At 38.8% G+C, this 27,852-nt stretch overlaps 1 protein-coding gene across 17 annotated transcripts in view; it reads left to right on the top strand.

Annotated features, from left to right (window-relative positions):
* The window catches only part of RORA (RAR related orphan receptor A), a 672,136-nt gene that overhangs the window by 48,936 nt on the left and 595,348 nt on the right, over nt 1-27,852 (top strand). For 3 of the 17 annotated variants that reach the window (XM_054687757.1, XM_054687755.1, XM_054687749.1), the window contains exons 2-3: nt 24,983-24,997; nt 26,323-26,450. The exons of 12 other annotated variants lie outside the window; for them this stretch is intronic. In XM_054687757.1, the coding sequence (XP_054543732.1) occupies nt 24,994-24,997; nt 26,323-26,450 (132 nt within the window). In that variant the 5' untranslated portion in view covers nt 24,983-24,993. Of the gene's footprint in view, nt 1-24,982; nt 24,998-26,322; nt 26,451-27,852 lie in introns of those variants that run through there. 2 more of the 17 variants (XM_054687778.1, XM_054687797.1) reach the window with 2 other exon arrangements.

Here is a 27,852-nt window from a genome sequence, read left to right as displayed (position 1 = left end):
GCAGGAGCTCAACCGTGTCCCTACTAAGGAGATGGGCAATCCTTAAGGGAATGTGAGTTTTAGGTATTGACTTTCAGAAAATGTTCATTAGAAAACCTAAATAAGGGACCAGGAAAAAGACATTACAATAAAGTAAAAATCTAAATCAACAAGCAACTATAAACCAGAGACACACTATGGACGGGGGTGGGAGGGGGTCAAGGTGGGGGAGAAGGGAGTAGGATCAAAACAAGGTGGTGGGAATTGCATGGGGACTATAACCAATATGAGAATGCATACATACATTGTGCAAAAACGAAAATGATGTACAAAATCCATAAAATTAAAAAATTAAAAATGTGAACTTGTTCATTTATAACATTTACTTTTCTATCATTGCCTTTCCTGGTTTATTATTCTCCACTGGGAGATTTGGAGGTAGGATGGAGACATGTCCTATTGTTTTGCATATAGAAGAGAAGCTATTAAGTTGCAGAGTGCTTTGAAATAGTACTGTGTTTTTTTCCCCCCAAGTTATTCTGACACCTTGGAGAAAGATGAACAGCTATTTTCACCAACTCTAAAGCAAAGTGGTCTCTTTACAACTTAGGTATGGCAAATGGCAAGACAAGCTATATGCTAATCCTGGGCACAAGAGCTAGAGGACAGTATCCATGTTATTTGAGCAGATTATTACCTTGTTCTGATCATAACACTCTGCTTACTGTAGACTGTTAATAAGTAGGTGTTGAATTTAAAGTGAATGTTTGGGTTTCGTCATTTGAAAGGGATGTTAGAAGCCAGATCTTTGAAACTTTGTATTTGAAGATAATAATGATGGTGTCACAGATTTGTGGTAGCAAAGTCAGGATTGATGTGCAGGACTTATTCTGTGGGATTTAATTATTTGGAATCATAATTATGAGCTGTTCCAGTGTTATGAATCCAGGAGTGGATTTCAGTACTTTTCATTTGCTACTAGGATTCATTAGGTATCCAAATATTATCACTTAATAGTAATAGGGAGCATTGTTCTATATGTATCTTTGCTTCAAGCCCACTACCACTATCACCAAAAAAAAAAAAAAAGTAAAGAATGCAAGGAAATGTTCATTTATTCACTCATCCCCTTTAATGATTGCTATTAAGTGTACAATGCTGCACTTGATGTCTGGTGACAGAGTACTGGATAAGGACTGTACAGTTCAGGGCTCATTGCTTAACTGCAGTGCATTTTATACAACTCAGTGTGAGGTGTTTTATCTCAACATTAGATTTGGATGACATCACAGAATGCAAAAGAGCTTTTATTTCATATGCTGTCAATGGGTATTAACTGTCTGGATCAGTGTTTTGAAAATAAATCTGAGACCACTTTAGGGCACAGAGTAAATCAGTTCTATACATGATTGCCTGGTGATGTCAACTATGGACAATGGATAGTGCATCTGCACAACTGCATTGCCAGCCTGGACTGGATAATCTAAGCTTCCAATATCTGTATACTATTGTTATATAAGATTGAATCTTTGCCATCTAAAAAACATAAAACCTCTGCAGATATGCAAAGTGCAAAGCTCTTTAGTTTAATTTAATAATGAAAACACCAAAGGTTAACTAAAGCAATGTGATGATTTCAAATCCCTACTTCTAAGTAAAGAAATGTCAGTTTTCCTATAAGCACCTTTCCTGCCACACCCCCTACCCCCATTGGCTTTATAAACAGAACAAAAGAAAGGTATTTGTTTTCCCTGGTCAGTTTAGTTTTTATGAAGAGTGTTTAAAAGAATACAAATGCACCAGTAGAATTCTTCCTAAGTTACTATTTAGTCTAAATGAAAGTTTAGTCATGTATGCCTCATTCCAGTGAAAACCTTGAATCTTTAAATAAGTCACATGGAGTTTAAAAATATAAGCAAGCAAGAGCCTTTTTGTATATTTTGGTCTAGGAGACAGATTTAACTCTAATTTGAAATTGTGTTTCATTAGGGATGTTTTCTTTTGACTATGGGTTTAAATTAAGGTTGTTATACATAATATTGCTGGAACAGGGAGGGCTGAACAAGGTCCTTAAACATGGACCACAATTTATGAGATGATCTGTTTGTATCATATAATCTACATATAATCTAGATTTATCTTTGTACAAATGAGGACTCTAAAATAATTTTGAAATTACACTCCCCACTTTAAGAATGGCAGTTGATAAGAACTTTAGAAGACCAAACAGCATGAATCAAAAGAGGCCAGTAAGTGCTTCATCTTGTGATTTTCCAATTGTGTTTCTTTACTTCCAAAAATATGTTAAAATGCCCCTTGTCATGTGTGGCTTATAGATACAGAAAACTGTAGACTCTTGAGTCCATGATACTTCCAAAATCATAAATGCGTAAGAGTTAATTAAGGAGGACTTTCTCCTATTTTCCCACATATAAAGGAGTTTTACCATGTGTGGTATTCCTAAACACATTAATATTTATCTTAAAAATCATGTAATGTTGGATTTGGAAAGACTGTCTTTGGTTCTTGCCTCCTGTTTTTTAGAAAGATGAGGCTCTTTGTTCAGGATCCCTAGTTACGGCAGAAGCAGGTATCACATAAGGAACTCTTGACTCCATGTCCTATGTCTGTTCTTACCTCAAATAATTACAAAATAAAGACAGTATAAAATAAGATTATGTGGATATTGTAGAGTAGAAATGGGAATTATTATCCAGTGATTTGGCTTTCCCAAGTCAATGCTTCCAAAGCTGCTCTAAAGTTTTCTCCCCTGGAATATTGGTATGTTTCATTATTATTGATCAAAATAAATAAGAAGTTATTTCCTAACAGCATTTTCCTTTTAGTTCTGGTTACCTGTAAGCTATTGGCTAATGTTCATGTCCAGTCTCTGCAGTTGTATTGATCATGGGGTTAGTGTATTGGCTTTTTTTCCCCCTCTCAACTGATTTTCTTTCTGGCTTATCTGCCCTTTATTGTAAGCTTCTTCAAATATTCTCTAGAAGGTGGTAGGAGAGAAAATGAATGAATACAGAGGAAATGATTTAGAGAAAATGATATCTTCTCAGTAGCTAGAATAATTTTCCTCATGGTTGTGGGGGTTTTCTGATGAGAAACATATCTGAAGACCCTCTATAGGAGAGATGGAAATCTTTTGAGGTACCCAGGTTTCATACCAAAGATAATGTTTCTCTGTAGATGAAAAGGGACAAGAAGGACCCTAGATGGGGGAGCAGAGAACTGTGGGAGGAAACTGTTTATGGCCCCACAGATCTTCAGTAACATGAACAATCCTGAATGGTAGACTTTCTCATGGAAGCTAGTTATAGCGCTACCTTCTAGGTGGTAGCACAGGCACAGAGCCAGCTAATGAGATGAAGTCCCTAACACCTGAGTTTCGTTTGCTTACTTAAACCACACCTCAGCATTCAGAATGCCATGATGTAACTTTTGTCCGTTTTTTGGAAACATTATTGAAGGGAACAGAGCAAGTTGTTTAATGTAAAGCTCTAGTAGAGCTTGCAGGGGAGTCATTAATGAAGGAGCATGTGAGAAGTCCTCTGAAGTGGGAACATCCATGGAAGAAATGTGCCTGTGTTCTCTTCAGTGCAAGCTTTGTATACAGGCCTTGTAGGTTCCCTGAGAGTAGTCACCAGAGACTGGTACCCTGGGTGGGTTTGTACCTCTACAAAAGATGATCCTCCTTCCTATTTTGACTAGTCATATCACATGATCCCATTATGATCTGACTTAAAATTAACTGCTGAGTGTATTTATAAGGCCCTCCTAATAAGATTGAATATTTCTGGATTAATGAATTGACTATGAAATTGCAAGAATGCTAGGCAGTTCCTTCCCACCCTGTTTTTGTTGTTCTTTCTTTTTGACATATTCAGGGGAGAAGTGGTTTGAATTAATTAATTGAATGAATTTATTAGGTCTTTTCATAATAATCGATAGGAGTGATCCATTGTACTTCATGCCTTACTAAATTTCCAGAGACCAGGGTGAGGCTTTATGATACTGACCAAAGTGATGCAGCTAACAGATCACCCTTTTGCTGTCTTTGTAGTCAAGTGGACTGTTTAATATTGGGGAAGTGAGATTATAAGCCAGAGTTCAGCATTAGCTTCTGAACACCTCCATCTCGATGCACTTGAGGCACCAAAAGCAGCTATGTGCAAAACAGAGCAATCGATTCCCCAACCCACCCTGCATGCCCTCTGTGCCTCTTCCTAACTCCCTCCGACCATCATCATATACTGGCCTGATTGATCAGAATCTAGATGCCCCCTTTTAGCCACACATTGCTGCCTGCTTCACTCGGCCCTGATGCCTTGGACCTCTGCATTGGTCTTCTTCTCACTTGGATTTAAAACGGTACCTAAGGCAGTATTTAAAACAGTACTAACAGCAGGGTTCTCACCTGTGTATTGAATTGCAAGACACCACTTGGGTTCAGGGTTCAACAACAATGGGGTTCACTTAGTAAACAGGAGATTGGGGGAAAGAAGAGAGTTCCCAAGGCCACAAGTGGCCAGATGTCTTACCCCAGATAGTATCCACAATGTCCAGCTGTTCCAAACAAAGGCCACTCATGCCAGATAGCACTATCCTGTCAATGAGAGCCTAGAACTGGTGGCACACTGGGCAGCAGTGCAGCAGGGCCCAACTCAGATGGCAATTGGAGGTGTTCACAGGTGGGATCACTGAGGTGACACCCTAGCAAACCACAGCAACAGTCTGAAGGCCAGCCTAGATAGTATGGGATGCTGGTCCAGACCTTGATGGACTCAACAGCACTAGGAGGTGGTGGGCAGCTCTCAAAGGTGTCCAGAATGCTGGTCGCCAATCAGTAATGCCAGTTGGCATCAGTCACCAGTTGGCATGATGCCACCAGGGGATGGCATCAGAGATACCAGTGCTGTAGCATAAACCAATAGCAAACAGTTCTTTGGGACCTGGGCCGATGCTGACGGTGTCTTGCAGGCAAAATCAGAAGAGGGCCAGAGGCAGAATGCAGTGGCTGGGTCTCTGTGAAAGTCTACAGATGTCTGCAGGTCTGTGTAGGTCTGTTCAGTCCCATGGAGGTCATTTGCTGAATGCCCCTTTCTTTGGAGCGTGGCTGCTGACTGATTCTTCTCTCTTCATAGGCTGGTGATTGATTCTATCAAGGTGGCTCCTGCCCTGCCTTATATCCTCTTAAAGTGTCCCCACCTTATAAGCTTTATGGACCATTTCAATTCTAGGCATCTGATTGGTCCAGTTAGCACCAGTCAGCCTGCTTCCATTTAAAATCTGAGTATTTAGCTAAAGCCTTTGACTGACAGCTTGAACCTGATTATTCCATTTATGATCCTAGCCTTACATGAAAGGGAAAAATACTACCCCTTACCCAGACTGACCTGCCCTGAAGTTAGGGCAGGCTGGAGGGTCTGGGTTTCAGATTCATGTTACAGCCTTCTCCCTAATCTCTGTCCCCTTTTTACCTTGTTACCATAGTGATGCCTTCAGGAAACACATCAGACCTTGACACTCTTGGTTTAAAATCCCCTAGTACTCTCTCTGTACCCTTCCTGATAAAGGTAATCTGAAATCTTTCAGATTTCTTAAGGTAATCTGAATCAACTGTCCTTACTTCTGCCCTGTTTCTTTTCTCACCATTTTCTCTGCTTGCTACCTGTAAGCAGAGTGAACTTATACAATGAAGCAAGGAGTCAAAAACCAATCAAGATTGGACACACACCCTTGCCTGCTGACTAAGTCTAGTTTAGAACTGTGGTCATAGGTGCCGCCATCCAGGTTACCTGGACTTAGCAACATGAAAGGAGAGTCCCTGGTGAGCAAAGTCTGGCTGCTCACGTATTGTTCTTACCCTCCTTCTAGCAGGAAAAGAAGTTACTGATGGAATACCCGTTTTTTCCTCAAACAATTCATCTTTTTACTTTGACCTCCAGTCTGTTCTGTCTTCCAAGGGGGCCAGAGCCAGTGCTTCCTGAGCCAGATTCAGCTAGTTTTTATCAAGGGCTGGAAACTTCCACTATCCTTCTTCAGTGTCCCGTGGCACCTGTCAGGTGACCCTCTCGTCTATTCCCGGAGGCCGGGGAGGGTGGCTAGCACTTGCTGTGCCCGAGCAACTTGGCTTCCAGCAGGAGCAGGAAGAACCAAGCACCATGAAAGGCCAAGTCACGCCTGTCCAGTGCATGCTGTCCTCAGGGTTTCCTCAGAGGAGGAACATGTCTTTGGTTCTAACCATGGCTTTGTTATTGATTCATGTGAAACTTCTGGGGGAATAAAATAAGACAGCCTGAGATGACCAGAATGCACAAGGCGTCTGCCCAAATTGGACCTATTGTGATGTTTGGCCTGCTTAGTGCTCTCCTAGCGCTCAGGGGTGGCAGAGGAAATGGAATCCATTTAATTCCCCCCGTGACTTCCCCCTACCATGAATAGCCTGAAGAGGGTATTCTTGTGAAAGCGTCTGCTTCAACCTTCTGTTTCTAGCCCGTGTTTTATTGTCTCCCGCTCCTCTGCTGCTGCTGTTTTACTGCCTTTACCCTGACAAAGCACCAGGTTTATTCTCTCGCTCTGTGTGTTTGCCCGCTTGGGTGTCTAACCAATGTATCAGCCTCAGCTAATACATTAGAATTTGAATAAATGTATAACAGCAGGTAGCAAGTGACTGGTGACAGGGTGACATATTGACTTAATATCTTGTGTAATGTGATATGAAGGATGTGCCTTTTGGTGTGTATTTTCATTTTAATTATTTTTTGTTGCTTTTCTTAGGCAGACACTTGTAGGCAGTTTTGAGTAATTGTCTGAAATCATTAACATGTTTATTAAATAAGGAAGCAGAGTGCATTATCTAGCAAATCAATTATGTAAATGCACAAAAAGCATAAGAAATTAGTCTTTAACTGTTGCTGAACTGCATCCATTTTCTAAATTATAGATGAAAGTTGCTCTGTGTGTGTGTGTTTGTGTTGGGGGAGGGAGTTATATTTAGGTTCATTCCCCTTTCTTGGAGATTTAAAGCAGCAACAATTAATTTATGGTTTTCCTTGGGAGGGGGGCATTTCTGAGGTGCAGCAACTAGTAGGGATTTATGTAGATCCTGTGTGTGATGACAACAGATGGTCGGCACTGAGAAACAGAGCAATCTCTATTGAAGGGTCTGGGCGAGATGATAAACACTGTCAGCGAAGCAGAAGCAATAGCCTCCCTCCTGGATAACAACGCTATCAAGGTTTGAAATCCTCAATATATTCTTTTAAACCAACCCATCATTCATTCTGATTACTTACAATTAAAATATCTTTTTAATGACTTCTGCCCTGGGCTCAAATCTGATTTTTGGGAGCATTGACTGTTTTCATTTGGGAAGCAGTTGCCTCAGATATTCAGAAACTCAAAAGTCCCCACTACTCCCTAATTTATTAAGTAAATAAATTATCTTGACATTTAAGAGACACATCCTTCACTTTGTCCTGCTAAAGTATTTTGTCTCAGAATTTTGTGTCTCTTTTTTCCTCAGAGATACAAATAGTTCATCCAAACATACATAGGTTTCTATTATCTGGCTTGAGTTTAACAAGTAAAAGGAAAACCATGGAATTGGACTCCTTCCCCTTCTCTTGGCTGAACATATTTCCTCTAATCCTTCTTCTGATGGCAATCCAAAAAGGAAGACTGTGGCAGAGAGCCCACCTACTTTGAATTCTCTTTCAGTGAAAGTGTATTTTAGAGAAAGCAGAGTAAAGTGTACTCAAAAGGAGATAGTGGAAAGATGAAGACTGGCATTCTGCTATGTGAAATTTTTGCTTTCTGAACTAAAGAGACATTTATTTGTCTCTTACTGTTTCTCAGTCTTTCCTTAAAATGGACATCATCCCACTTATATTTAATTATACTAACAATTTAAGTTACCATTGGTTGCTTACAATATATTTTGATAACCCAAAGGAAAATATTATGAGAGGCAGGAGGATATTGTAGGAAGTGGTAAAAACACCTAGAAAGAGGGCCACTTTTGTTTTACAAGAACAGGTCTTTTATCCTTTATATACTCTGTTTTCATCACCAGGAATGGTAAGACATAGTTCATCACATAGTATTAAGTCTATATTAGAGTGCCTGTTAACATAATTGGCATGTATTATTTCAGTAACTCAGATTCCTTCCAAAAGTGTTAAGGACTGCTGGGATGTGAGTTAAATGGGAGCTGTTTTCTGTGCAGAATTTAACTACAATAAGCCCACAATATTGTTTTTAAGAGAATCCGAGTGATATTCTAGCTAGTGTAGTAAGGAAACAGAAAAGAGGGTTCTTTCAGATATAGAAAATATCCTAAGGCAAAGGCCATCAAGATAACATAGGTAGATATTTCAACTTTGTGTTCATATTTGCATTTTGACCATTAGTATTTTAACCAGTAATACATTGACAGAGTTAAAAAATCCTATGTAGTTTAGAAATGCGGGTCTGATCTTTCTCCAGACTGACTCCCCAGCAGTACCAGCGGTGGCAGGCTCAGTGCCTATCCTGGGTGCACACACGGCTCTAACTGTAGAAACAAGGCCTGGAAGTGGAGATGCTGGTCCAAGGGTGTGTGTACTTTGCACTTAGAAAGATACGCCAGATTGTCCTGCAAAGAGGTTCTTAGGGAGTCACATTCAATGCAACAGTGTGTAAGAGTATCAGTATTAACGACTCTGCCTTGGCAACCATTTTATTGCTGCTACTCGAATAGGACAAATGCCACTCACGGCTGTTTCAGTTGAGTTTCGTTGGTTGTGAATGAAGCTGAGCATCTTTTTGTATGCTTATTGACCATTTTGCCTTTCTGTTCTATGAACTGGCTGTTAATAAGGGCAGAAGCTGCTCAGCTGTCCAGAGGCCCCTGTAGGATAGAAACCCTTCTCCCCTCAGCTGCTACACAGACATAGCATCCTCCATTTTGGGATTGTTTTCACTGAAGAGATCCCAGTAACAGAAGGTCTCATTCCCTTCCCGGGAATACACATATCCAAGGATTATTCAATATGGGACTGTAAAGGCTCAATCCTTTTGCTGCCAGCTTGGAGATTGGAGCCTAAGAGCTCCAGCTGCATTTTTTGTGATTTCATCACTGCCCAGCTTCTGCCCATTCCTGCTTCCTTTCCTTCATGCATTGATTTTTGTGCTACACCACAGTGTACTCTAGTTTCCATCTTGAAATCCACTTTTCAGAGCATCCAACATACCCATTTTTATTTGGGATTCTTGGACTTTCTCTGAATGATTGAAAGTCTGTTTAGGAAAAATTAGGTGTTGGTCTGTTTAACTTAGGAATTACAAACGTTTATGTCTCTGTTATTTGCTTTTTCACTGTGTTACTGGTATTCTCTGCCTTTCACAAGTTTCAAATGTGGATGCAGATATATCAGTTTTCTTTTCAACTATCTTATTTTTTTCAGTTGATGGTGTTTGGTAGGACCTTCCCTATGCTAAGATTGTTTTTTAATGTTCCTCTTTTTTCCTCACAACTTTATTGTTTTACATTTAAATTTTTGAGCCATCTGGGATTTATTTTGATGTAAGGCATGAGAATGGAACAAGCATTAGTTTTCCCTCTAGTAGCTGGCCAATTGTACCAACATATTTATTAGATAATCCATCATTCTACATCTGAAATGCCAACTGTATTATATAATTTCTGTGTGTATTATGCCTATTTCTAAACTGGGTTTTTTTGCCCCCCGTTTTTTTCCCCCCTGACTGTTCTTTTGCTAGTAACAAACTGATTTAATCACCTTAGCTTTACAGCATGTTTTAATAATCAGTAGGGTTAATAACCCCCTACTTCCTGGCAGTTTCTCACAGGTTAATTTTCCATGTGCATTTTAGAATTAACTTTTCAAATTTCAAGAATATTCTAGTTGACATTTTTACTGTGATCACTTTAAATGCACACAGTAATTCTAGGGGGAAATAACATCTTTACAATGGCACCTATGACAAAGTATGTCTTTCCATTAATTTTTCATCTCGTCTGTCTCACTGTAGGATTTTGAAGTTTTTTCTTTTGAATTTTAAACTTAAATGTATTTCTGGAAAATCTATGCTTTTGCGCTTGTAAATAATATCTTCTATATATTTAATGCGTTTGTTTATATTAATTATTGTATACTAATTTTACAGTCATTACTTTAATTGCTTCTTAATGTTTCTACTCAGTTTCAGTTGATTTCCTTTATTTTCTAGGTATATACATGTATAAGCTACAGAAAAAATAGTTTTCCCTTTTTTCCCCCCTCATTTTTATTTGTGGTGGTATTCCTCTGCATTGGCTGCCGTTACAAAATTCCATGGACTAGAGAACTTAACAAAAATAGATTTCTCATGGCTCTGGAGCCTGGAAAGTGCAAGGTATCAGAGGGTGGGGTTGGTGATGTTGACTGGGAAGTAAAGCTGAATTCTTTGGTGTCTCTTCTTCTAAGGATCCTATAGATAATTTGATAATCTAATTATCTAAGGATCAGGACCACATTCTTATTACTTCATTTAGTCTTAATTTCTTCCTTAGTCCAAGTATACTCACAATGGGGATTACAGCTTCAGCATATGAATTGGGCAGGTGGGCAGGGGACTATGGAGCAATAACTTTCTCTTCATCACATTGGCTGGTGCTAACTGGAAAGTAAAAGTATAGAGTATTGGTAACTCCCATTCTTGACTTAAGGGGATGTTTCTTATGCGTCATCACTAAGTCTGATACTGTTTTTTAGTTAAGATAGATTTATATGTTTATGTCTTTTCCATATTAAGAAGTGTTCATAGGTTCCTATTAACACATTTAATATTAATGAATATCAATTTTATCAAATGCTGTTCTGTAGCCGATATGGAAACGATCATGCTGTAGTCCTCCTTTTAACTTGTTAATATTTGAATCAGAAGAATTTCTGTTCTCAAATGATCCTGGTGTCTTTACAAGTTGTTCTATTTGCTGGTGGTATGTTGTTTTTTTTTTTTTTTTTTTACCGTGTTGGTGAGATCTGTTTGCTGATGTTTGAGTTAATATTTTTACATCATTATTTTTAAGTTAGATCTGAATTTTCTTTCTTGGGTTATTTTTGTCAGATTTGAAATCAGTGTTAAAGCTGTTTCGAAAAAATAACTTGGAAGTTTGCTTTCCTGAATACATATTTAAGTATTTTAATGTGAATCAGCATGAAACAGCTTAGTGTGTGTGTGTGTGTGTGTGTGTGTGTGTGTGTGTTTAGTGCTTGCCTAAATATGTTTTAGAGGAAAATATTTGAGTTATAATTAATAATTGTCAGGATTGGACCTGTCCTGTTCAAGCTGAAAAAGAAAGATGGAGGAGCTAACAGATATATTTCCTGAGGAATGGAGAGATGCCAGAGGAGCTGAGAAATGTGCCTGCACTTGCTGAGAAATGTGCCTGCAAGTGCAGTGAGAGGGTGGGAGCTGTGGGTTCAGCTGGAATACTCAGAATCCATGGAAAAACCTTGAGATATTTAGAGTAACCAAAAACCTTTATAAATTGGTCTATATTATGTACAATATAAAGCTATATTTTTATTTTCCTATGGCACAATGTGAGAAAGGTCTGCTGTCCTAGTTCCCTTTTGCTCCCACTGTGTACTTTATTTGGAGACCCTCCCCATACTTTAGCCTCTTCCCCTTATCCTCTTAGTTCAGGTCCCACCTGGTACATGCCTTTGTTGGGCATCAGGACTCTGTCATTTCTCCCTCCTACTTAAGCCTTTGTGTGTGGCAGCTCATCACTAAGGAACTGTTAGGCCAATGTATGCTCAAGTGCAAATTGTTGATGGTTTGTTTCTGTGCCTCCTGCAGGAGATTTGTTTGTATTTTGCAGGGCCATTTGATAATATTTAAACCTAAGGGATAGGTGATGCCTGCCAGGCAGGTGTGCGGGCCTTTGGTGTATCTGCTAGGGGGGTTTGATCTTATACTTAGAAAATTAGGCTGTGATATCATCTGATCACCCTTAGCAGTTTTATGTCTTTGAAACTGTTGACTGAAAGTATTTTTGAGTTTTCTTCTCCAATTGACTTTTAAAATTTTAGAAAAAAAGCCTTTTTTAACCCTCTTTTTTATGCTGGACAGTGAAATTAAATGGGATAATTTTGCTACTTTTGTAGGTGTATTTTTTTCTCTTTCTTTTCCTGGATCTCTCTAGTCCTGGGCAATTGTGTTAGACTTTGTAACAGGACAGAAGGTTACATAATAACATGTGCATTGGCTTAAAACTGTTCCAGTCACAAATTGTTCTGATAAATTCTTCATTTCAGATTCTACATGAATTCCAAAAGTAACTGATAATAAACATTGACTTTGGATAACATATTGAAGAACACTGTGCATGAGATAAATCTATGAACACTGCTTCAACCCCAGAAGTTACTATGTATCCCTTTCTAAATTATTTATATGTGTGTGTATATATATTTCTCTACATATCTATATATAGGGATATATATATACACACACATATCTGAAATGCGAATGCAGCCTTTTGAAATGTGGTCAGAACTCCTTGATCAGTTTTTGGCTTTAAAAATAAGGAGGATTTTTTTTTTTTTTGGTCCAATTTACACTTTTCCGTTGTGATACTAACAGATAAGGGTACTGCAAATAGGATGGAAATCGGTAGGATTTAAGGTTCTGAAAGGAGGTTTCTTGTGTGAAAAACAGCTTTTCTTGACAAGCTGCTTGTCAAGGTTTTCAGCAGCCTCTCTTTTCATTTATTTATTTGGTTTGAGGGAGTTAGGAAGGTGTTTGGTGTATTTTGTGCTGGCAGCTCACACGTCAAAAACACAAGACTAAAAATATTCCACAAATATGAATATACAGTAGTTTCTTCTTCTTCTTTTTTTTAAAACCAGAGTACCAGTGTTCATACCCAGACAAAAGAACTGACCCCCTGCTAAAACTCCCCAGAGGGGAGCACAGGCAGCCTCACCTCCTATGAGCCTCACCCCTGACCCCACACTGGCTATTCCTCAGAAAGATTTCAGGTTTCCCTGGGGGTTCCCTGTCTCACCAGCTCTTCCTCAGGGGTTTCAACCATTCCACGACTCTTCTTTCCATGGTTGGAACCTACCATTCCTGGTTGCATGGTTTGCTCTCAGGCCATTCTCTGGAGGTTCTAGCAGTGAACCTTTGAACAGTAAGGGAGAGGTCACATCTGAGGGGAACATCATAGAATATTTGTTGAAGGTGGAGACATTTGAATTGGATGTTTAAGGATGATTAGAATTTTGACAGGAGGTTATCAGTCAGGAACGTGACTCGTGCTGGCCTGTTAAGTACCCCTACTGGGCAGAGTAACTCCTAACTTACTTTAAAAGCACCTATACCGATCTGTCTGGGAGGAATAGTGGTGTGCTGAGAAGTTTGGGCACTGTGCTTGGCCTTCTGCCTAAACATAAGGCAAGCGAAACCAGAACCAACTTCTCTTCCTCTGTCTTTGCATTTTTGGAAGTGAGCAGACACTGGTAAAAGGAGAATTGACATGTTGAGGAGAAATTTTCTCTCTCAGAAAATAAGTTTGACATTGTACATTCAGTGTACTGTGAATGTATATGCATACCGGTGGTTACATTTTTAGCAATACAACTGAGAATGTGCAAATGAAGTCTTAAAAGTGCCAAATGGTATCCTCCAGCATCTAGCAGAACTTTCCTGGTGTGAGAGGAACTTCCAATCAGGTAACAGTTCCTTTCAGTCCAATTTATTTTAACTATATATTTTAAAGAAAACCTAGGAAAATAGGCTAGAGTTTGCAGGAAAGTCTAGGGAAAACTTTTGGGAGAGCATCATTTTTTTCTTGTAAATTATTTTTAGGTTCTTTCTGTTATCAGATCTTAGATTTGATCTGAACCAGCCCACCCTGGAACCAAGCCCACACCTCCCCCACAGAACACCTGCTGTCCTGTGGGCCAGTTTCTGATTGCATTGAGAGGTTGGTCAGCAAGCTGTTCACCTCAAGGTCTTTTCCCTGCAGAATCAAACCATGATTCTTTCAGAGTGTTGTGGTTCTCCCAGCAAGATACGGTCCCCTAAAGCTACAGAGTTGCCCTCAGGCTTCTGGTTTAGGTGGTCCCTGGTTTGATGTGGTCACATCTTCTCCCCTGCAAATCCAAAAACTTTCTAATTATCCACAAGTTGTCATGTTAAGATTCTCCTTTTTTAAAATTTTGTGCCATTTGGACTATAAATCAAATTTGTTTTTTTGTTGTTGTTGTTGTTGATGTGTTTGTTTCTGCAGAAGTAAATAAGATTCTGGATCTCTTCAGACAAAATATACTAATCAGGGCCTCCCCGGTGGCGCAGCGGTTGTGCTCTGGGTTGCAAAGCTGCCCGCAGCCTCTGTAGCACTTGTTCGATCCCTGGCTGCTCCCCGGCCACCGGAGGAGGGTCCCACATGGCGCGCAGACCTCTCCTGCCTCCCACTGCTCCCCTTAGCAGTGTACCTCGGTCCTTCTGCCTGCTCCGCTCCCTGCTCTGGCTCTGGTGAATTCTCTCACCCTCCCGCGCTTCTGACTGTACCCAGTGCTTGTATAAATAAATAAATAAAAATCTTTAAAAAATTTTTTTAAAAAAATATACTAATCGTTCTAATCTATTAAGTTATAAAGTGTTTTCCAAACTGAGTCCAGAAGACATGGGATTAATGACAGCATTGTACTCATTTAGTGGAAAATATTTCTGTGTTCAGTTTAGTTTGGGAAAACCATTATGCTGTATCTCTCCTTTGTTGCTTCCCAGTGCCTATTGCCATAGTAAAGATGAGAAATTTGCAGCTAAAACAAAAACTTTGTCACTTTGGTTAGCTTTATATTTGCAGACCTCCCCCCCGACCCCTACCCTTTTTTTTCACTTAGAATGGTTTTCTTTTTTTTCCTTTTTTAAAAAAGATTTATTTATTTATGCATACAAGAGCTGGGGTACAGGCCAGAGGTGTGGGGGGTGAGAGGAGTCACCAGAGACAGAGTGGGGAGCAGAACAGGCAGATTGACTGAAATACACTGCTGCGGGGAGTAGAGGGCGAGTCAGGAGAGGTCTGCTGCACCATGTGGACAGCTCCCTGGCCAGCCGGGGATCGAACTCGTGTTGCAGTGGCTGCTGACAGCATCGTGGGTTGCGTCTTAACCCCTTGTGCCACCAGGGAGGCCTCTAGAATGGTTTTCTTATCCCCTGCCCCTAGAGCACCTCTTAATATCCAAGGAGCTCAATTGTCCCTTCAAACAGTTTAGACTGTGCAGAACAACACCCCTATTCCCCCCACACCATCTCTTGTAGCAGCTTCAATCTGTGGTTCACACGATTTTTGCTGGTGGTAGTGGTTTGATCTCGAGACACTAAGGGACTTGGGTTTCTTGCTATATAAAAGCTCACACATTTGTTTTTTCAAAGGACTTCCAAAGATCTGTGCTTAAAACAGGCAGCCATTGCAATTTGAGCATTTTAAGAGTGGTCTTCTTTGCCCTGAGGGAGTAATGACAGCCAACCTGAAGCAATGAGTTTTCACGTTGTGTAAGTCTGCGTTCTGAATATTTTTATTCATACATCAGTCAGCATACAGGGAACCATCGAGCTTCATCCCACGTCTACATGAGTCACTTTTTTTAAAGAACTTCTTTTTTAAAAAGTGTCTCATGCACATGGATAATTAGAGAGAGAAAAAAATGAGTAAAAATAAATCATGTTGTTTAATTTAAAAACCCAAATGAATCTAAAGAACCAAATACATATGTTTCTCACTTTCTTGGATTACCAAGAATTACCACCTTTGTTCTGGTCTTATTCCAAGCATGTGAGTTAAGCTTTTATTTTTTTTTTAAAGGCATAAAAATGATAACAGAAAGGGCATGTCAAAATAAAGATGATAACTGTATTAAATTCTCACAAATAACTCAGTATAAATAATACATAATACAATACAATGTAAATAAAACATAAGCTTCAGTATAACAATCCCTTGTTTGTGCCTTTCTAGGGTAATTATGTTGTCCTGGTGGACAATAACTTTCCAATTTATAGGCTCCTCTTTGTTGGCCAGGAAATGGATATTTAAAGTTATCCATTATTGAGTAGATTTACTGATTGTGTTATATTTATATCAGAATTGTAACTTGTTATTACCTATTATTTCATCATTAAATTTAATGCATGAAATGTGTAATTTTATAGCTGTCCATTACTATGTTAATTTAACATGGTACAAAATGATTGTTCAGTGAGAGTGGCACTCATCTAAGCACACGTTTTAAATTCAGAATGCTCACTGTAGTTCGGCTGTTTTGAGCACCTTGAGCAGGTACATTTTGTGGCTTGGAGAACTGTGTTTGCAAAGGCCCCACACCCTAGCAGGGGCGTGGTGATTCACTGCTGCAGGCTAATGTCTCCTTCACTGGAGCTCAGTCAGCTACCTGCACACCCTGCTGAGAAAGAGGGATGTAGACAAAGGAGGGCATTTGTGTGCTATTTATTAATTTTTCAGCACAGTGATTAAGGTTTGTTTCTTTAAGAAAATGAAGGACTCGCTGTCCAGGTTTGGGCTGCCTTCTGCTCCAGAGAGCTTCCAAAATCTTTGAAAGTTAGATAGTAACTGCTGCTGCTGCTAGTTTCAGCATTGTATGTGCTGTGGATTAAGTGATAAAGAGCCTGCAGAGAAATAAAACGTGCCAGGGTTTGTAGTGTCAGAAAACAGTTTTAAAATTGGTAATCTAGATTGTGTGGGAATCTTCTCATTTATTTGGGGAAATGTTTGGCATGTTCTTTGGGTCTGGAGAGAAAACTCACTCGCAACTTTGGTCCCAGGCCACTGGAGTTTGGGGCATGCCTTCTTGAATGGGTGAATGCCTGCATAGCATAGCCCAGCAGCTATCATGCAAAACTGAGGCTATCTTCTCTGAATTTAGAATAAATGTGGTATTTAGGAGCCTTATTTTAAGAGCATAAGCTGGAGGAAGAAATCATACATCAGCTTCAGTCCCTAAAAAAGAGGGCCAGTAATAAAGATATTCAAAATAAGTCCCACTTGAACTTCTAAGAGCCCCTTTTCTTGAACTTTGGAAGAACCTTAAGTGCTTTTTTCTCCCTCCTCATCCCCAAGCTTTCATTGTTTTACTTCTTTACCCAGCCTATGTAGACAGCCATAGGTTGGTTTTACTAATGTTCAGAGGTGACAGAAAGACAGCCAGTTGGCATTGGTTGGTCAGATCTCAGTGGCCTTACTTGCTTGTCTCCGATTTAATCTAGGGTGAAGTGTCTGGTCTGACTCTCAGTGTTGGTTGATGTCCATTAGATTTTCCTGTGGGCCCGTTTATCACTTTGAACTGATTCTCTTCATTTACCACCCATGGTCCTACTCTGTGCTTTCCTGGTGCCAAGGCAAACACTTGTGCATTGGGGATGTGCTTGCATTTTATTGCTGCATGGTTTTTGGGTATGGTGGGAGGTATTTTTTTTTTTCCTTCAAAATGTGGAAATACAAGTCTCTGACGTTACAAATGTGAGAATAACATCAAAGTGTGAGAAAAGCTCTCACACTTAGATATTATTCTCACACTTTGGGGAACAAAATAGGCTTTATTGGTAGGTTGTGTCTGCACTTGCTGTAAGTGGAATATATCATATTATTTCTCCAAAGTTATGATATAAACAGATAACAACACAAAAGTTTTGTTAAAGCAAACATTTAACTGGTACATCTTGCCAGAAACAAAATAATATAAAGAAGAAGGAAATGAACACATTGCTCTTGTAAAAAAACAGGAGGTGGTGAGATACTCTTAGTATTTTCTAATATTTCTTGAGTTCATTCTACGAACGGCCCTTTGTTCAAGAAATGGACTGTCAAATTGAATTCCTCTGTTCCTGACTTCTTGGAAGTCTATATCAGAAATGCTGACTGAATTAAGGAACTAGTGAATTTGACCAAGATGCTCTGGATTTAGTTCATTCCAGATTAAAAGGGAATGAAGATACTAACTGAAAAAAAAAATCTATTTAAATGATGGAAATTACATTTGGAAAAAAACATGGCATCACAGAGATGCATTGACTTATATTTGAGAACTGATAAATTAACTAGAAAACCTTAGCAAAGAGAACTTGTATTTCATCCATTTTAAAGTTCCTGGTTTAAGTACCACGTATGCTGTCTTTTGCTTTGATTTCTATTCCTGTGAGGGTTCCCACCTTTAAAAGGAAGTTTATTCTTAACAACAAGTATTGAGTATTGACTTTCATGTACATCCTCTAAAAACTAATGAGAGAATTGAATAATTATATAGACATTGAAGAATAAAAACATGTTTCCCTTGATTAAATGTGTAGTTAAGATCAAAAGATGCACTTTTCATGCACATTTCGCAATACACTACTTAACTTTAAATTTGAAACTATGTCATCCTGGGCAAGAATAACCTTACATGGTGAGTTCTCTTAATCGCTAAGCACACTACTATGCTAGAAGGGGCTACATTTCTTGTGTCAATAGTCAGTTAAGAATGGGGTGACGAAGGAAAATGTCTGCTCTCCTGAAGGCCCATAAAACTCTGAAAAATCTACAGGTGTGACCTGTCAGATACTTGTTCATGTTCTGTTTATTGAGCCGAAGACAATCCCCAAGTCAGGTTTGAAAATTGTGAAATACAATTGGTAATCTAAAATGAGAGGCACACTTAACAATTTTTATAAATCAAACTTGGTCTGTCACACAGTTTTTTTCTTAACTCCTCCCACGTTATTGAAAACAGGAATCTTTGCTCAATTCCTTATGGGTTAATAACAGGCTAGTATTCATTAAGTAACTCCTCTGTTATTTTCTAAGTGATCCACATGTTTTCTTTTGATCCTGGCTTAGAGTTCTGAGATCTGCTATTGCCCTCACACCTTGTTAATGAGCCCTTGTGACACAAAGTGTCATGTGGGGAGCTGGAGTTCAAATACCAGTGGCAGGCTGCAGTCCAGGGGCTCTATGCTAGATGTTCTTATGTGGCAAAGGACATGCTTTCTAAGGCCAACTGATCAAGAAACTTGGCAGTCAGTAATTGTTTTGATCATGAGTGGGTCCTCCAAGTCCAGCAGATCCCTCTACACTTTCAGACTGGTCTTGGCCAAGCCACTTCTCAGTTTCAGGGAGGGATATAAAGTTTCAATGAAGTCTTTATGGCTAAATCAAGGTGCTAAATTGGGCATCTCATAGTGCCATTCTGCAGGAAAGAGGCCTCGGGCTTTTTAGTCAACTGTGGTTCCAGAAACCCATGCTCTACCTGCCTGAGTCTACAAGAAATCAGACGCATCATAAAAGAGGCCAGACAATGGTTTTTCAACACACTTGGTTTCCCTTTGCAGTTGCATTTGGATAAGATGTTCATGAGGATTTGCTTTCCTTTAGGGGGATTTTATTGCATTTTGCTACAGTCAGACATTTATTTTCACTGAGCCTAATGATGCAGTAGGAAGAAAGGTAGGTGTTAGAAAAGATAGGGGCTGGCATCAAGGCAAATGTTCTCAGATTCTGGAACTAAAAAGAAACCTCGATGATGGTGCCAGAGCAGCCAATTTCAACGAATGGCTGGTTTCCTTTGGGCTGGAGAGAACTGTGGAGAGTGAATGTGGCATGGATGTAGTTGTTGCCTGAGAGGACCTCAGCTCGAGCCAACGCGCCTCTGTCTGGACTGTCCTCGACCACTGGCCTTGTAACACAGCCCCTGACCATCACTCAGTCCGCTAGCCGCCGCCTTCTGTGATCAGACAGCACCTTTCAACTTTTGGGGTTTCTTGATCCTAACATATGCTTTTCCAGATTGTTTTTGCTTTGGATCATTTTTGTTTTCATTTGTTTCATTTTCACAAAAAGATGGTTATGTAAACCTGCTGGATGGGTAAATTCAATTTATTTTACTGTTACTACAGTCATTACCTGAGGTCTTGCGAGAGTTATGCATCGCCACTGCCCTCATAGTGAAGTTTCAGGAAGGTGTCAGAATTGCTTTCTCTTTACACTCCCAAAGGGCATTAGCAGTCACCAGGCAAAACTTCATGTATTATTATCTGATTGACATTATTTTATATACATATTAATAATTTGGAAAGTACTTAAAGACAAATTTTGGTGAGACGGTACAAAGTGGTTGTTTTTCTTACACATTTTCTAGTATTTACAGTTTGACTTTTAAAGAATTTACCTCTTGAAACCATGCTTACTTACTATTAAACTATTGTGTTCTTATAGTCAGAAGAATCTAATAAAAAGCAGGCTATTTTTATTAACTGCCAGATTTCACAACAGTAAAGTGCTCCATTTTGTTACAAAGAGATATATAGCAGGATTTATTCAGTGCGTTCTTTATATTTATAAAAGTGTCAACAGCAGAAATGACACACATTTATACAGGTCAATCATATAAATTACCAAGCAAATAGTGCTGTCGAACTGGGCTGTGTTTCCCCCGCCAGCAGTGCAGTTTGACCTTATTTATAGAACAGTAGGTAAAGTCAGAGTTTGTTCTTTCAGCTGTTTGCATTTCTGACAGCAGTATTGTTACGACAGAATGTACCCAAAAGTCAAAGGAAATTCTATTTATGTTTATAATTGCTAAAGAACAAGCCCTTAATTATTGCACTTCATTTTTTTTAGAATTGTAATTATAGCACATTGAAATTTACATTTTCATTATTCATATTTTGACATTATTTATGGCAGTATCATGAGATTATTAAAGATAATATGGAAAAGAAGGAAAAAAGCCTAAACTGGGGTATTTGATGCCTATAAAAAAAAAAGCATGTATGATTGAAATTTATTGTCAGGGCAAAAAATTTTAAAGCAGCAATAACCATCTAACATATGAGACACTTGGCTGAGTCGTCTTTGTTTTGCCATGATGGAGGTCATGGATTATTGATCATTCAAATATCCGTTAAGATATAAAAAATTAATAATTTTCCTGTTGACATGTATATGCTAGCATTTAATGTGGTTATACTTTGGGGAAATTAAAATGAATTTATTTTTCCAGAATGGCATGGTTTCTATAAACCACTCTAAATTATGCATTTCAATGAAATTCTACTTCCATTTTATACCCAGAATAGACAGATTAGTGAGCAAATTCCCTCATTTTTAAAGACTTGAATGCAAATCTGATTTCTCTTTTAAAAAGAAAGAGAGAGGGTGAGAGGAGAAAGGGAAGGCTGCTGTGGGGAATGCCAGGAGTGATAATGGGGTCTCCCCATGTGTTCTAGGGCAGTGACTAGGGTCCAGCATCCACCCCCAGTTTAGTTTGCTGTTTTTTTCCAATGAAGTATTTTCATTTTGCCAATGGTGAAATATTACAGAAGAGGCCTAGAACCATTTGATGGCAGAACAGAGGAGTTATGCCCTGTTTCTCAATCCCTTCCTCTTTCTCTCGTACTTGCCTGCTGTAGTGAAATGGAACTTTTGCTTCAATGTCTTACCCCTGTATCAAATCAGGGTTCAGATTTGGGAATACTGACTTTCATTTCATATATAATGAATTAATATATACAAGGTGCTTAGGACCTTAACAGTAAAAAATACCATGTTTGATATTAGGAATGTCATTACTTCTGTATCCTAACAAATTTGATCCCAATTTCTGAAACTTTGCAATGAATGGCCAAAACACCTTATGTTCTTTCTCAGTCCTTGCTGCCACCCCACCCACCACAGACATAGCTTCCAAAGAGCTTACATCTTGTTTCCTACTGAGAGGTTGGCTACCCTGCCCTGACAACTCCTCTTTAAATATGCTAGAAGTCTCTCTGGCAAATAATAATAATAATAATAACTTTCCACAGATGATTCAGAAACTTTCAAGATAAGTATTTTTAATGGATAAATGCATAAGGAACAAAGATTGTGCTGAGACATGAGAAGGATCAGGTCATCTGGAGACTTATTGAGATATTCTCTGGTGAAGAGAAGGTGGAAATGTTAGTGACTGTCAAGTTTATACCCAGTGTTCAAAAGTGGTATCACCTTGCAGGCCAAGTATATAGCCTTCCCACAAAACACTAGTGAACTAGCTCTTGAGTGATTTATGTTTTGCCTCACTGGATATTACAGAGGGTTGATTAGTGGATGCATCTGGGAACCAAATATACATGCCACCGTTATTTATATGCTGGGAAAATTGGGAAAGCTTTAATACTGGGTCAGGGAACTTGCATCTCAGCCACTCCTTAGGAGCAGTATGTTAGCGATACTGCACCACTCCATTGTGAGGGAGGTTTCTCCTCATTGCTTTCTCTTATAGCCCTAACTTGTTTTTTTAATGCATTTTCTGATATTTTATTATGAATATACAGGAAAAACCCACCCTGGTGGATTTCAATAGAGGTAATGCCACCAACTCTCTTGCAGTGTATATTTATGATCCACTTTTTTGCTAAATCATTAACCTGTATTTTCCTTATTTAATACTTATAATGACCTCATAGATACATAGATATTTATTTTATGGATGAGGAAATCAAGTCCAAAGGAGGTAAATTTTTTTTTTCAGGGCCCGTTCAGTTATTACTTGGTGAGTCATAGTTTGAACCTGTTAACTTATTTTGTCGATCACCCTGCTAATAACAAAGCTTTCACTTGATTCTTCAATTTCCAGAGAATCAAATATCTACAAAGTCCACCATAAAATATTCTTTTCATATCTTCAGGTGCCTTACTTTATCTTTCTGGGCCTCTCTTTCTCCTCTTAGATGAGAGAGGTTTTGCAGCCCCTTTTAGCTTTAAGATCATGTAAAGCCAAATATTGTTAGCATTAACCAGACCTGTACATGTGTCACCCCTTCCCAAACAAATCCTAGTTATTTCCATTCTATAAAGAAGCCAAATTATGCCATTATTACCGATATTATTATGACTCTTCAGAGCAATGGAAAAATATTAATTAGGCACTCAGAGTTCAGGAGATGGTTTCTATGCATACTTTTAGATCTCTTGTCCATCCTCTTTATGCTTCCTTTACTTCTTTCCTGTTTTTCTCCTTCCTTTTTGGAGAAAGAAGGGAGATGTGCCAGGATCTGACTGTCCGGAGCATCTTGGAGTTTGAGATGGCATCTTCAATTTCCCAATGCTGTGGATTCTTTTAAGAAACTGAATACATTCAGAACTTTGCTAATGAACTGTAGGTTGCAAACAGCTTTGATGTACTCTCTTAGGACTTTTCAGCCCAGAAGGGAGAGAAAGGTGGTCTTCTCTGTCCTCATTAATTTCTTGTAAGTTACATACAAATCCCAGGATTCCAAGGTAAAAGCAGGAACCAGGTCAAGGAGGAACTTCTTTTGCCTTAATCCTTCATGAAGCTGTGGCAGAGGGAGAGCAGAAGTCTGGGAATTGCTGTTCCTTTGACTTGACTGTTGTTCAGTGGAACCCAAACATTGAATTTTATCATTTAGAACATGGTAACATTCTTATTGTGGTAAGATACACCATTTTAATAATAAAAAAAGCAGTTCAATGGCATTAATTGCATTCATAGTGTTGTGCGACCATCACCTCTATCTAGAGTTCCAGAACTTCACCAATCCAAATAGAAACTTCACACTCATTAAACAGTGATAATCCCCAACCTCCAGACCATGGCATTCACTAATCTACTTACTGTCTCTGTGTTGTTTCCTTTTTCTGGACATTTCATATAAATGGAATCACAAAATATATAGCCTTTTATATGATTTCTTTCATTTAACATGATGTTTTCCAAAAAAGATTGATGTGTTAAAACATCAGGTTTTTTACCTTTTCCCCCCCTCAAATCCCAAATGATTTCTGATTTTTTAGCCTCTTCGGTAGCATACAGAGGAGGAAAATATCTAGAAGTGAGGAAGATATCTAGAAATAGGAGATCAAATAAAGAGTAGACATATTTCCATAATGACTTGTAAAACTGCCAAATGCAGATTTTGATTTTCTGCCCAGCTGGAAAGTCATTTAGTGTTAACGAGACATGTGAATTCTTAAATTATTCATTTAAAAAATTATTTTCAGCTATTTTAACTCACGATACTAAATTATTATCTTGTAAAGGGTCGGGGGCATTTGTTGATGGAAACAGGACATAGGCCCACTTCTGTGGTGGCCAGTATTTCTTCTTGAGTGGCACATAAATTAATGGGTAGGTCTGGGTGGGGTCTGTCATTCCTACAGCCACAGGCTACCCATGTGAATTGACTTCCTTTATCTTGACTTCCTTTCTCTTGGGGATCCATTGCCAATGTTGGACTGTGTTTGGAGAGACTAGATCCCTTGTGATCTGTTTTTACTTCCCTGGAGGAAATTAAGAAGTAGTTCTCCTCTGCCCTTCCCTAACAGATATCACAGCTTTCATATGTGATCCTGGCAGTTGAGAACCAGAGGAGAGCATTTCAACTTCTCTGTAAAGCTGGAAAGGCCAAGGGAGTATATGTGACAAAATCAATTGCACACCCCAGGATTTCTCTCTCCCAGTATCCCTGAGTATCTAACATAATCAACAGCCTCATAGGTCTGTGCTTATGGTATCTGTAATTATATTCATTTGTACGGTGGCCCAGGGAATTCTAGAGATGAGTCCTATGAGTAGTTATGTACAAAGAGGAGCTTCTAGAATTTCAGCATCATTTGGGGTCTTACACACTTCATGTGACTGATCTTAAGTTTGTGTACTGTTTGGCACCCCCCCCCCCATTTCTTGATTTATTTGCGGTTAAACATATAAAGTGAGCCAATCATTCTCAGATCAGTTTATCATTTTTTTTGGTAGTGCTTTTTAAGTGTACCCCTGGTGGGGAGGGGAGAAGTCCACACAGCAATTGTGATACAGGATAAATGCAGGAATCAATCCAACTTAAGTAGAATTGACAGGTAAGCTGACTCCTGAAATTATAATTCAGTGTGAAACTAAAAGCATTTTCTCTTTCTTTTTCCCTTCTCTTTTTTTTTCTTCAGGTTTGAATCCTATGGGTAAGCCTCTTCTACTGACTGCATAATTAGGTAGATTAATTAGCACCTGTCCCATAGCTGTAAGAAGTTGGTATGGCCTCGTAGTCTATGCCAGACTACTTAAAAAGAAACTGTGGGGGTCCAGTGCCTGGCCCATGGACCTTTTCATAAATTAAAATTATTGAGAGCCAGCCTTGGTACTGTGCCCTTGCTGCTGAGTTGGATGGGCAAGTGGGAGGAGTTTTGTGAGGTGATCCATCTGGATAGCCCATGTTAACCATGACAAACTTAAAGGCAATTGTTCAAAAATATTGGAAGCCTGAGTTCTCCTTTTGAAATGCCCTGTCTAATTAAAGAAAATTAACTTATTTTTTCTTTTTCTTTTTTATATTCATTTTCTGACATTGTTAACTTTTGGAAAAATTTTATTTCTTCCCTTGGGTGTAGTACCTATAGTTCTTCCACCACCATAGCACCCATGACCCATCACCATAGTCCCTTGTGCTTTTCCTTCCCCTATTTTGACCCCTCTCCTGCCCCCTCCCATGCTGTATGCCTCAGATCTGTGGTTCGCTTGCAAATTTTGTCTTTTTTCCTGACCCTTTGTTCAGTTTCTCTGTATTCCACATCATCTAATATTTACCTCTTTCCTTCTGACTTATTTAGCTTAGCATAAACCCTCCCAGCTCCATCCATGTTGCTGCAAATGGCATGAGTTTATCTTTTTTGATTGCTGAGTAGTATTCCAGTATGTATGTATACCATATTTTCTTGATCCATTGGTTTGTTTTTGGGCATTTAAGGTGTTTCCATATTTTTGCTATTATAAATAGTGCTGCAACAAACATAAGAGTGCAGGTTTCCTTTCTGACCGGTGTAAAAAAAAAAAAAGAAGGAAAATTAAATGTCCTCAGTGCAAATCTTCTCAAGGGCCACTGCAAGGAAATTTCCTGGATCATCAGATATACTGCATATTTGATACTGCCATTCATTTGGTATGTGTATCATGTGGTAAGGGAAGATGATCTTGGATAGTGGGGGAATGACTGCCCCTTTCTTTGGATAAATATTTGCTAAACTTTTTACATCAATGAAATAAGTTGTTGAAGTAAAGGACCATAGGGCGTGAAAGGTACACGTGGATCTTTTTTGTTAACCTGTGTTTCTTGATCTCACACAAATTCATCTCTTGAATTCCACCAGTTTAAATGCTGTGTTTAATGTGTTTAATAATCTGCCTGAGGAAGACTTAATATTCCTCACATGTCATCCTCCAGAGTAAATTGGTAATGGTGTTATTAAAGTTACTCTGTCATGAGAAATAAAACAAATCCTCTTCCTCTCAGAGAAAGGCTGCCAGGCACGGTTTAGCACACACTCAAGGTCTGAGGGCAGTCAGAAGTACACACGGAAGCAGTGTGAAGACTGTGACATACTGCTTTTCAGGGAAGGTCCCCTGCCAGATCTTTCCTGGGTAGGTGTCTAATATTGTAATATATTTATAATTGGATTTTAATTGCAATCTGATTTTAGTGTATGTTTCAGTTTGCCACTACAGAAGGACAATGCTCCAGATGAAATTATACACTAACTCTCCCAGGGCAATTTGTTCTCTTCCAAAAATATATTGGAAGAGCAAAATGCAGGTAGTGTTTCCCTTGATTTATGGACTTTTAGTACCTAAGTCTGTTAAGCACCACATTCTAGCCTGTTTGATCATACAGTGGTACAGTATGGTAGAGTGAGCAAGGGCTACATCACAGGCTGTAGAGTTCAGTAGTGACTCTGCCCCTTTTTAGCCTTGAGGCCCTGGTCATGTTACTTAGTCTGAGTTTTAGTTTTCTCATCTGTGAACTGGGGATAGCTATCTTTATCAGATTGGGGGAACAAGGGGTAGTACTGTGAGATTAGATAGGATAAGGCAAGAAAAGTATCTGGCATCTAGAATAGGTGAAAATTTAGTGACTTGTTAATTGCAACTCTTGGAATATTGATAATTTTCTCATTTAGTATTCTTCATTGTCCTCATACATTAATCACATTTTAAAAAAGGCATTTGAGTGTCTGTTGATTGGAGGATATGGAGACTCCAGGTGTGCTTATTGACTAGAAGGTGGTTAATGAGTGATGCTGAGGTCAATTCCTTGGAGCCTCTGAAAAGGCCCTTTCTAGAGAAAAGTGACCAGAAGTCTTCGTAGCTTCGCTGCAAAACTGTAATTTAATGTAATAGGAAACTTCAGAAAGATCACAGCATTAATACTTGTGTCAGTTGGTATTATAATATAGTTTCCCAATGTGAAATTCTGCTTTTCTGGATCCTATGTCATAGTTCCTGTGGCTATGGCCGTATTACTTGCTGAATACATGACCATTTTTCACTATCTTTTAGCTAGTTTATTTTTTAAAATGTGATAATGGCATTGATTTTACACAAATCAAAAACATTTGATAGCAGGGCATTGATGGAAAATAGAGAATTTTAGGTTCACACTAGTTCTGGTTCACCTGGGAGGGAGGAGAAACAGCAGCACAATAAAAGAAGCAAAAGTGTAGCTGTATTTGCTAAGTGAAAGAATAAGAAGCTCAGTCAAGTGAAAAGTACTAAATTTGTAGAAAAGTAATTAAAATAGTATGATGAACTTATTATATTCAAATCTAATATTTATAAAAGAGACAGTTTGAAATCAAATAACAAATTATGGAATGATTTGATGTATAGTTGAACTAAACATAAATGCAAAGGAAAGTAGCAATCTTTCCTGCCCCTTGTTTGAGAACCATCCAGAGAAGTAAAATGCATATATTTTGTAATCTAATAGGACCAGTACAGAAACCAACTGTACTGTGGGGAAGCAGGGGCAGTAGCCTCCATTTTA

Source organism: Talpa occidentalis, unplaced genomic scaffold, assembly GCF_014898055.3.
Source record: "Talpa occidentalis isolate TD23 unplaced genomic scaffold, MPIMG_talOcc4v2.1 talOcc4.11, whole genome shotgun sequence".
NCBI classification, from domain to species: domain Eukaryota; kingdom Metazoa; phylum Chordata; class Mammalia; order Eulipotyphla; family Talpidae; genus Talpa; species Talpa occidentalis.
The sequence above is the reverse complement of the archived record's forward strand: the minus strand, read 5'-3'. Positions and strand labels throughout refer to the sequence as shown.